Source organism: Pleuronectes platessa, chromosome 11, assembly GCF_947347685.1.
Source record: "Pleuronectes platessa chromosome 11, fPlePla1.1, whole genome shotgun sequence".
In the NCBI taxonomy this organism is placed as follows: domain Eukaryota; kingdom Metazoa; phylum Chordata; class Actinopteri; order Pleuronectiformes; family Pleuronectidae; genus Pleuronectes; species Pleuronectes platessa.
Window position 1 is genome coordinate 24,521,044 of NC_070636.1, and position 12,035 is coordinate 24,533,078.

The 12,035-nt window shown below is 39.2% G+C and overlaps 1 protein-coding gene across 1 annotated transcript in view; it reads right to left on the minus strand.

Annotated features, from left to right (window-relative positions):
• The window catches only part of nrxn3a (neurexin 3a), a 174,826-nt gene that overhangs the window by 15,728 nt on the left and 147,063 nt on the right, over positions 1–12,035 (minus strand). Inside the window, exons 18-19 of the mRNA XM_053435201.1 lie at positions 6,475–6,656; positions 1,940–2,111 (exon numbers count right to left, since the gene is read on the minus strand). Coding sequence (XP_053291176.1) covers positions 1,940–2,111; positions 6,475–6,656 — 354 coding nt within the window. The remainder of the gene's footprint in view (positions 1–1,939; positions 2,112–6,474; positions 6,657–12,035) is intronic.

Here is a 12,035-nt window from a genome sequence, read left to right on the forward strand (position 1 = left end):
TCACTGGATGATATCTTTGCAATTCTGCCTGTGTTACAGACCTAATATTGCACAATTGTGCTATAGTACAAACATCATTGTTTTCTGTCATCACCTTTGCAGTTGTTTCCACTTTTGACAGTGTTTTGTGGATGACACAGTGATCACTCAGGAAGTTTATTTATGTATTGACAGCAGGTATCTACAGGCAAAGCTGTTACATTGCCCTTTGACAACTCTGGAAGGTCATGTGGTTTTTTGGTAGGTAAATTACAAAAAAAAACTAAAGTAACTATTGACAAACAACTATTTACTCTAGATGGCAACATTTGTAAATTTTGATTCTCTGTTAAGGTCTGAAGCATCAGTCATTGTGAGTTCAGAATGACAACACACTACAAAAATCTTTCACCAGGAGAAATCCCCAACTCATATGTATGTTCTCCAACTACATTTCATCACAGAATCTAAAGTGAGAAGAGACACGGTGAGTCTAAGAGAACTTTCCTATTATCCTGTTCTCAGAATGACACATCAGGCTGGAGGAGAAGTGAAATGCTTCAGTGGACATCACAGTAGTTTGGAGTAGAGCACGATCAGGCTGAAACTGCCCAAGCCCAAGAGAAAACCAACTAAGCCCAACCCTACAGGTTATTCTGTCCCTGAGTTTGTCGCTTAAAATGTGTCATTATGAGATTTTATACCAACTTAAAAAGGAGCCTAAATTAACAATCTATGCCAACAGTGCCAAATTCAACCTGTATGTCTTTGTTAATGAGTAATACGACAATATGATTAATATACTGTGTAGTTTGTTTATAAAGAGACCAAGAAAATACATAGGGTCTGATGCCAATTATTGACTTAGGTTGGCATCATCGGGGAGATAATATTTCAATAGAGGGAAGGGAGAAGAGTTGACAGTGGAGAAAGTTCCTTGATAAAATGGCGAGGACGAGAGGAGACATGGCTGACCGACTCCTAGAGAAAAATGTAGCTGTGTCAACACAGCAACATTTCAGTTGATTGGTCGTTGTGAGAAATAAATTCACAATGCATCATTGCAGTGCCAATTCACTCTCTAAACACATTGGCAGTCAGCTTCAAATGGTAAATGCTTTTGTATTTTCTAGTCTTGATGACCACTCAAAGCTCTTTACAGTACAATTTTACATTCACCCATTCACACACACATTCATACAGTGCATTTATCCGCAGCACTTTGTTATTCTATGGGGGGCCATTCAGGGTTCAGCATGTTGCCCAAGGATACTTCGGCATGCAGATGGGTCAGACTGAGGATCGAACTGCCGACCTTCAGGTTGGAGGACGACCACTCCACCCCTCAGCCACAGCCGCCCGCAGCTTAAGGGGCATTACTGCCAACAAGTGGACTGCAGTCTCTATGCTCTCATTGGTTAGTTCTAAGTCTCTAAATGTTTCACTTGGGAGCAATTGCTGTCTAAAATGAGACACCTAGATGCAACATTTGATATACCCATCTAGTCCACTTGATAAAAGCTCAGTTATTGGCTTTTTTTTTTCTTAAGCCACAATTGGACAATACACTTATTTTAGCTGAAGACAGTGAATAATTTGTTGTATGAAAGTGTATGTATAGCAGGCTATTTTGAATAATGACAACCCTGGAATTAGTAACGTGTCTCATAGCACAGAAAAAGAGTTTTGACAACCGACAGATATATTCCATCAGGTGCTCACGCAAAGTAGATGCTCATGCACAAGTTAAATACAAGAACAAAAACATTGAATTATGTTGTGTATGCACATCCTGTCCAGTGACCTTCTCAACTAACTCATAATGACATGATCCTGTTGCCATATCAAATCTTGTGGATAGTAATCATTATAATTTGGTTTTCACCATTAACTGACAATCTTTTGTATATATTTACTTAGGTGCTTAGTTTTAGATTAGTTTGATGAATTAGTGTTATACCTGTTGGAAAGTGTTCATTGATGGACCAGTTGTCCACCTGCAGTGTAGCATTCCCACCATTCCTGGTAAAACGGACAACATGATACTTCCCATCATTCACTGTGGTACCGCTTTCTTGCACACTGATATCCACGGTGCCAATGTTGAACGTCACTCCAATTTTCCCTTGTTGCTGAAATGAGAGAACACAATTGTTTATTATAAACAGTGAAACATATGTGTAAGGTTGTGGAATGTAGGGTTATTTAGTAATCATCCTTGACATGAAATTTACACACAATTTGATATGTGTTCCGAAGATATTCCAAAGAAAAGCCAAACTTAATGGCCAAGACCCACTGCCTTTTCTGCTCCTTTACCACTTGGGTCATCCTAATAAGGCAATCGGCATCTGCTTGAGTCCTGTGGCTACATTCTTAAATGTGCACTCTGAGAAAACACATCCCCAGACCTAGGGCTCCCAAAATAAAACGTATAAAATGTTGTTGTTTTTTTAAACTAACTTAGTCAAGGGGATGATTTCCTTATCCCTCACACTATATTTTATAGTTTTTTAAATTCTTGTGAAATAATACTTAATTACTGCTGCACCCAGCATGTTTCACATCTGTACATATTGGCTGTGATTACATTTAGACAACTGAATAAGAGGAGCTGGAGATAAAAACAAAACTTCTTATTTCAAGCGCTTTCTTTCTATTTTCGAAGTTGTAAAATATAACACGAACTGTTTTTTTACTTGAACACAGTTCATGTCAAAGTTGAATTCTATAAAATGTTCCCCCCAGGCAGTGCCAGCACCAGGGTGAATTCCGTTTGAAATAAATTATGTCCTGGCACCAAAGAAAAGTGTTATACCAGTGTGAGCACTGTACAGCTCAACATCTCAAAATGATCCATCCTATATGTCCCAAACAAGATGTTGGTATATATGTTTTCAATACAGGAGAGGACACTTTTTTAATATCAGTGCCAGAATAATTTATAGGTCTAGTTTGCAAATCTGGACGAGAAGCAGACCAGCAAAACTCAACCCGTACCGATTTTTAGTTGAATCTGCTCCAGTTTTTTAGAAATCAATTCTGGACCATTTCTAAAGAACACAACTAACTGAATATACTGTAGGTGTAGAGCTGCAACTGGTCTGAGAAGGCAAAAGGACAAAACCGAAGCTGCAAATCACTGCACGACAGTAACAGGCCACCGATGATAAATATAAATGCACCAATAGAAAGAAAAACATCACATTCAATTAAGTGTATTTGTTTTCCCTCTGCTCAGAACCTACTCCAAGGCACAAACGCACACTCACATCTCTTCAAAGTCCTGCTTACTTTAGGCAGTGTAAGCGCAGCATAGACACCCTCATGAATTATTTATACTGAAAGTCTGTTTTACTCTTTCTGTTGAATAAGTAACATACTTTGAAAAAACAAATGTGTTCATGTCTATTGGACAAGAAGAAGGAGAACAACTGCAAGAATAAATTAATTGGCCTTTAGCTCAAAGCTTTGCTCGATTATCCCTTATCGCCAATATTCCTGTGCATTAGTATTCATACATTTCTAAATAGGCTACTTATCACTGGATCGTCTTGAGAACTAAACCCAAGGCCTCAGCCAGCTCTACACCACGTGTTGAGCCCACTGAAGGTTGGTCCGTGGTGTGCAGGAGTAAGCACAGCAGCAGGCGGGTTTGAAGCTCAAAACAACATCAGGGTAACCGAACTCGGAAATAAAGTTGACCTCCTGGATTTTCAGGAATTCCCCCCTATGGCCTGTCAGTCCCCCGTGACCACGCAAGACTTGCTGGTAGTGCATCGCCACCCGGTGGACGTCTTCTCTCCTTCACCTCCGCACCTGAGGCCAGATCCCTCCTACATCATCCAACTTAGGAGGGGGGCTACTCCACCAACTGCACCCTGGCTCCAGCTCCACCTCGAGCAGAGACGCTCCCGGCTGCAGGTCATGCTCTTCCATCGGCGCTGGTGCTCCTGGCTTAGGCTCTAGTGATGCTGCTCCCTCGTGGAGTCGGGGTAAACCACTCAGTGGGAACCCAAGTATTAGCTACAAACTAACGGGCTGTTGCAAATGACGCTCCTTCGCAACACCCCCATAAGCCTCCCACAACCTTAATAATCGGTGATTCCATATTTAGAAATGTAAGGGTCTTACTCTTTGTTTCCCCAGATCCAAAGTGTGTGATATCAAAAACATAGTTCCAGAAGTAATAAAATCCCTCCCCAATGCTGAACGAGTTATCGTTCATGTCATCACAAATAACATTCCCAAGCAGGATTCTGAACTATTAAAACAGGACTTTGTCCACCTGTTTAATATCCTCAGTTCCCTAAAACGTAAGATCCTCATCTCCAGACCGATTCCCACACATGGCCAGGTATTGGCTGATTAGCCTGAACACCTGGCTGTCCTTTGCCTGTGCTGCTCGTGGTGTGCCTCTCATGGACAATCTGAATTCCTGGTAACGGGTGGAACTTTTTGATCCAGATGGTCTTCATCCAAACAGAGCAGGAGCTTGGATGATGTCTGCTTATTTGGTGAATGGACTCATCTGCTTGAACACACCACACGGAATTATAAAATCTGACAACCTGTCAACTGTAGTGACCGGAAATGACCAGATGTCCATCAGGTCCCTGTCCCTATCTGATTGGATCCACATTGACTATACAGACCAAACAGATAACTCAAAAATTCTGATAATCTCTGTAAACTGCCAAAGGGACTTTGAGATAAAACAATCTGGCGCCTGTCACGAAAATCTGATCTCTATTACAACACTCCCTTCAACTCTTGTAATCACCTTCATTACCCCTCACCCTGCAGCACACTCACAATCACAGCCCTCTGGTGCAATTCATAACAATTTCAAGTATCTTGACAACATCTTTTACCCCCCCTCTTTTAGTTCCACTCCAGTAAAATTTGCTCTTTTAAATATCAGATCCCATGTTATGCCATGATTTTATAACTTTTAATAATTTTGACTTTTTTATCATCACAGAAACTTGGCTTTCCAAAGGACACTATAGTTCTCTTATTGAAGCAATTCCTCCTGATTTTAAACACCTCCATCTACCCTGGCTGTCAGGCAGAGGAGGGGAGATGCCTTGCTTGCTAAAAGTCAACAATAAATAAACAGCAACAGCTGTTGCTATAAAATTTCATAGATTTTTTTTTTATGTAATCCCATTTTTCATCTTGGTTTTATAATTACCTGCATAAACCCAAAACAAATTTTAATATCCATAGACCGTCAAAGCCTGATAGTGTTTTTATTGAAGAGTTTGCGGAGCATTTATCACATTTTGTACCAAAATTTGGTAAAATCCTCATGTCTTATTACAGATTTTATAGTGACACTGGAATCATTAAACCTCACTCATTCAAATGTTACACACTTGATCTTGTCCTTTTTAACGGTCTCAGCCCCAAGAACATTGGAATAAAGGATGTATGTGTGTCTGACCACAAGCCAGTTTTATTTAATTTGGTTTTATCCCATTTACCTTTCAATCATGATGCACCTGTTCACTGCCGCATTTTTTCTCCTAAATGTGTTAGTACATTTTGTTTTAGTAATCAAGTAGTTTTGTCAATGTTGGCAGACAAAACTGTTAACGTAATATTTTACATTAAATGCAATAATGCAATAATGTTTGAGTTAACTCAACCAATTCGCATTTAAGTTGAAGTAACTTAACATTTTAAGTTAAAGATGAAGTTCTTTCAACTTACAATATACAGTGGTGATATATATTTGCAATCCATAGGAACACATAGTTATAAAAATTTAAGTCAGACCAGATAGCACCAGACTTAAAACCTTTGGCTCCAATGTGTCAGCAAAATAAAATAAGAATTTAGAAACCTGACTTTTTCCAATGTCAGCTTTCTAAAAATAAAAAAAATGCATTCTTTATTAGATAATACATAATTTGCATATTCAAACAATTAAAAAAGATACATTAAATACATATTTGTCTTAATTTGTGTAATCAACAAGTTACATTGTGATTAATTCTACTGTTCTTCCCCTATGTTTTCTCTTCTACAGGTATGAACACAGTGAACATTCAATATGTAATTGAAGCACTCTGGGACACAAAGTGGAAAATACCACACATGTTCAGATATTTTAGTTTCTGTGGCACATTCCGTCCTCCCGCCTCTCACCCAATGTCAGCTGACATTTGTTCCAGCCCCCCTTCGACCTTACAGGATAACCAGTATGGACTTCTCCATCCTTAAAGCCTGAGGAGTATTTCAAATCCTAAAGTCACTGCTGAACAAAGTGCTTCTATTCCTTCACCACTTTTCTCTGCTGCTGTTTAGAACGGCTGACACTCCATCCTCTCAGTTTAACACAGCAAATGCCTTGGAGTCACGTGACACTCCCAGCACACACACTAGGTGCACCAAACAGCAACAGGACAAACGTTGGAAAAATAAAACAAAGGAAAGGTGAGAAAGTGCCAGACACAAATGATACAAGCAGAATGTATGAGAACTTACTATGTGCAGCATGAGATAATCCCCCAGACCAGGAGCGCTGTCAATCCGAACCAGGATGCCGTCTTTCAGGGAGCTGCTGAATCCAACAGTCAGCCTGTCGGTCCTGGTGCTCGGTCTCTCATTGGCCGGCCACTTGAATGTAATGAGGCCTCCTCCTTTGCCGAAGATGTACGTTGTCCCAGCTGAACAGAAAAGAAGGAGGACGTGTGGATTTAAAAACCAAGAAAACTCAAATCAAGTTGAATAAAATATTAGTAACAAACAGGTTTATGACATTGTAACAATGATTACATGTCATTTAGCTGACGCTTTTATCCAAAGTGACTTACAATAAGTGTATTCAACCATGAGGGTACAAACCCTGAACAACAAGAATCAAGAAAGTACAGTTCTTCAAGAAAGCCAAACTACAAAGTGCTATAAGTAAGGGCCATTTATGTGCTAAAAAAATTGTTATTTTAAACTTTTATTCAAGGTATAGTTGGACATGATAATAATAACTAGACTTACAAGTTAGTGTAAAATTGTCTGAGCACATAAAATACTGATCATCTAATGATTGGTTGTTGAGCTGCAAAAATAAATAGAGTTGCCTCTCTCCCAATCACATTATTGGAGGACCAAGTAAAAAAGATGTGAGTTTTGATGGTACAACATACACAGAAATAATACAAAATAACCACCGTTTTCCAATTACAAAATCCCAGACACAGACGTTACAACAGCGTTGTAATGGATTAGTCATTTAAAGTAAAGATAAAGTTCAAGAAAAAAAAAAAAATCACCATTGTAGACCTTAAAAAATGTATTTGCTTGGACCTTTGAGTAGAATTCAAAGAGGTTCTGGAAAATATTAATAGGTATTTTTCTATACCTTTTGTCTTTTATAGATAGATGGAATGACAAAGTTATCATTAATGAAAACAATTAGTAGTTGCAAGCCTATATCTTTAAAAAGGCACCCAAACGGTTGAATGCTTTTAAAACACAAATAAACTGTTTGCTGCATTGATGATAAATAAAGACGGAGTGAACGTGAACTTTTTGTCTGAATTAACCCAGTTTAATAGAGGCCTAGATTTCACTATTAAAAAGGTTCCATAGACACTGTAGATATGGCAGATGATTATTACAAGGTGTCATGTTTTTTTGGCTGAAACAAACAGCAATCTGTGAACATTAGGCTGATACTCATTATCAAAGTAGTTGCAACCTGCCAAAATATGTTATTTCACAACATAAACTCATTAATGTTGATGGAAAATGTGATCTGGTCACATCTATGAAGTGTTTTCGCTGTTGCAGTTCAGTTTTACAGAAGCTTCCTTTTTAGAGACAGTGCTGCTGCCACCCACACACCATTCAGTCTGAAGCAGTATCAACATGACTCCCCATATGGGAACAACAGGACACTGTGGTAACAGGACCCAGCACTGCACCACAACAATATTTGCTTCTGCCTGATTTTGCCTTTTTCAGTCCATCTACCCGGATCAGCAGCAGAAGGCACAGAGGAAATGTTTCTAGGATTTTGTCCAGCTTTGAATGAGACTCTTACCGAGTCAATGACAATTATTGGTAATAGAAATTATCTTCTTTGCCGCTCAACTTCGCAGGAGGGGAAAATGCTAACATATTTATTCTGTTCACCTGTCTCTATGGGTTATTTAAACTCTATCTCATACAGAAAATACCTAACAATAAAACACTAAAATTCCCTCTTAAAGTTATTATTATTCACATGATGCTACACTATTTGTGGACTGATATTAATGTTAATAACCCTCTCTATTAAAGAAGTGTGTTTGCCATATTGTTTGAGTATTTAATTAACTGTTAGAGGTGATCAGTCAAATGCCAAGTGCAACAAAACACATGTTCAAAGATTTCTCCATGAATGATAGAGAAAGAAGATACATTTTTTTATTGATCAGAGAATGATTCTCCATCACTCAATGTCATATGATCAGGGACGTCATGACGATGTCTCACAGAAGTCTGAACATGTTCAAAAATGCTTCTTCACAGAGAAGCGTCATTCAACAGAATAAAATGGAAAGTGAAATTAGTCTTTGCCTGTTTCCACTGAACGTGACTTTTGACCGACCAGACCCACATGATATGTTTGTATTCTTCACAGTCTATTGTTTGTATAAAAATCCAGTTTTTGATATGAATTTCTGTAATGCATATGTTTAATAAAGCAAACCAAGTGTTAATTTAGGAAACAAGTGCATTCACATATATCATCAAATATATGTTAATATCTTGTATTTCATCTTTCCCTGATAAAAGTATATGAGAGGACTATTTATTATATGTTAAATGTAAAACCCTATTAAATAGATATTTAATAAAAATAATACAACAAATTTTGATTTATAGAGCGTCACAGATCGCAGCAAATTCAAAAGAAAAATTAAGTTACACAACACAGCAAGATTTTAACACAAATTAGCAAGATTAAGGAAAATTAATTAACTTTAATTGACAACTATGGGCTAAACATCTTACGCCATATTCATGTTATGCTTATCTACCATCTGATTATGGAATTGCTGCCAGTAAGAGAATAGTTGATTAATGATGGATAATTATTCTATATAGCACGGGCCTTTCTTTTTCTCTGAGGAGTGAGTCTGGACATGAGAGTAATAATAAAAAACGTCCTGAGAAAGATTCAACTTGGAATGTGTGAGTAATAGATTTTCACTTTAATGCATGTAAATAGAGGTCAACATAACTAATGCAAATATGTTTGGTGTTCTGCTTTGGCCAGTAGGACAACAGAGGCCAAAATACGGACATGTTGTATAACAGGTTTATTTCTAACCATTTATTTAAGTGAAATACGTCAATGCTTCATTGCACCCACCGAGTTGAGTGAGTGTATCATTCTGTATTTTGGCCACAACATGTTTTTTGTCTTGCCATATGCTGGCCCATATGACTGCTGCTACGCTGGGAGGCAGCGAGTTTGTGTGTGTGGATGTGCAAGCATGTGTGTTGGGGTACATGGGATTGTGCGTTAATATACTGTACCTCCCATGATTCCACCAGAAGCCAATGCAACCAATGCTTGCGCACAAACACACTTAAGTTTGCACCCAGAAATTCACACCTACATACACACACACACAGACGAGCTAATGCTAATAAGCAGGCCCTGGCGGATGTGCATGCTGTTTTCTGCGGGCAGATAACACCAGGCACAATGGCACTCAGTTGCCAGAGCCTGGAACAAATTTTCCTCTTTACACCAAGCTGCTTTAGCCTGTACTAATTAGGGCCTTCATGAAAACATAGCCTCCCCCTTGTGACTGCTGGAAAACTGTTTACACATCTCTACAATATGCTAATACTGCGTGGGTGTAACAGTTTTTGTTGCATGCTCCAAAACTCGCCCACCCCTCCAACTGTTCTCCATGTGGCTAACAGCATGCAAAAGCTGAAAGATGAACATGGACCTCGGCTGATGCCTCTGTCCCTTAGGAAGTGGAGTACATTGCAGAACTGTGTCGTGATTGTGTTGTCGTACTGCAGTCAGGGTCTGACGCCACGTTGTAAATGCTGCGGATGTGATGCTCATCAGAGCCACAGTGGCAAGGTCAGTGGTACAGGTTGCCCTGCACAATCCGCTACACTTGTGTTTGTTTAAACAGAGATGATGAGAGGGTGAATGGATCCACTGAGCTGGAAGAGAGCAGGATCAAGGGTTTGCTTGTGGTGCAGAGTTTTGAACAAAAGATTCCCAGCAAATATTTGTTTCAATTCTATCTCTTCAACATACACAGCTTACCTAGGCACATCTTCAACATCTTGAGGGGAGGGATTCCATATGGTTCTTCCTTTTATTAAACGATTGCAGCTCTGTGATCAGGTCCATCATGCTATGACATTTGTATTTTATGGGTCACCCATGATTTCTATCTATCTTCTATCTGTCCCCAAACATAGATGGGAGATACCCACTCTTTCCCTATTATTATGAACTTAGGTGCACCACAAGGAGGAAGCCTTGGTCCTTCTATGTTTCCTATTTGATTTAAAAACCCATTTCTGTTTCTCCTTAGTGTAGCTCCCAGAGTATTTGCTCTCGGTGGTGTTTCCCCTTTTCTGTTGCCAGAACCAAATATTTGCCTTTACTCTTCAGAATAGATGTGTTTCATGTTAAGGCAATTGCAAGGTGCCTACAATTTTTTTTTCTTCCACTGCCATTTCTTTTACTAGGTTGTTAAGTGTTTCAGCCTCACTCCATAGTTTAGGATTTAGGTGTTGGTGCCTGCTAGGGCTTTCACTAAAGGGCCATTAAAACCATTTGAAGGGAAGAGTAACATCAGCTCTCTGTCCACATAAATCGATACCATCTACAAAATAACCACAACAACTTCAACAGAAAAAATTTCAGTTTTTGTACACAACTAATGCTTAGTGGTACTTTGTGCAAAGATTTGAACTGCACCACTGTGACAGGGGTGATAGTGCCGATGCAAACTTGTTGCCCCATAATTAATCAACTTCAAATATCTTCTGGAGGGACAACAGTAGCTAACAAAGGACAGACAGTGCAGTCAAAAACAGTAACACACACCAACACAGCGACAGGTTGTCAGTCAAACCAAAGAAGCTTAACTTTGTGCATATACAGCCTGGACATTTTAAAAGCTTGTGGCTTTTATTTCTTGGTAAACTGGTGGTTGTTTCACTGCAAACTTCAAAGTCTGTGAGAAGGAGATCCAGCCATCTGTCCCTCTCCTCTCTCCCGCCAGCAGTCCTGTAGGTTTTCTATAGACTGCTGTTGCAACAGCATATAACAATGTCAAGCCACGATCACAGAGCTTCCCTCTACTTCAATGCACAGTATTTTAAAATTAAGATTCAGTGATAGAAGCAATGTGCAGCTGTGTTTTGCCCATTAAGGCTGTGGTAATGAATGTTACTTAGGGAGAATCGAAACTATGTTATTGCAGGAGAGACTAAACGGGCACCGTTATGATTATAACCATACCACCTTGGTTAAACAGCATGCTGTTTGAATACAGTGATTAAATATAGTTTTCCTCAACATGTCAGCTGCTCACTTGGTCATTTACACAACATTTTGAATCTGCAATGAAGTGAACTGTGCAGTGCAGCAGAATGTGATATCACAACCCCTGCCAGAGAATGCATTAGCCGCTTTACCCTTGCAAAGCTGTGTGTATTACTAACATAGCTACTGACATACTGATATAACACATTATACATGGATGTTCCACATCACGGCAAAGGGTGGAGTCCCGGCTGAGCAGTCTCAGAAATACACAAACACACACAAACACACACACACACACACACACACACACACACACACTCAGGATTGCTTAGATGGGTGTGAGAGACTCTTGTGAAAAAGACTGTTGAGCAGCTGACTGTTGAGCAGATATGATAAAATATATAACCCAACATAGGCTGGCTGTGAGTAAGAGGTAGTCGTCATTACCTTGTCCGTGTCCCTATGACACATGCACACACAAACAGGAGTACTAAAAGTACAGCATGTGCAATTCTGAGTACATTTC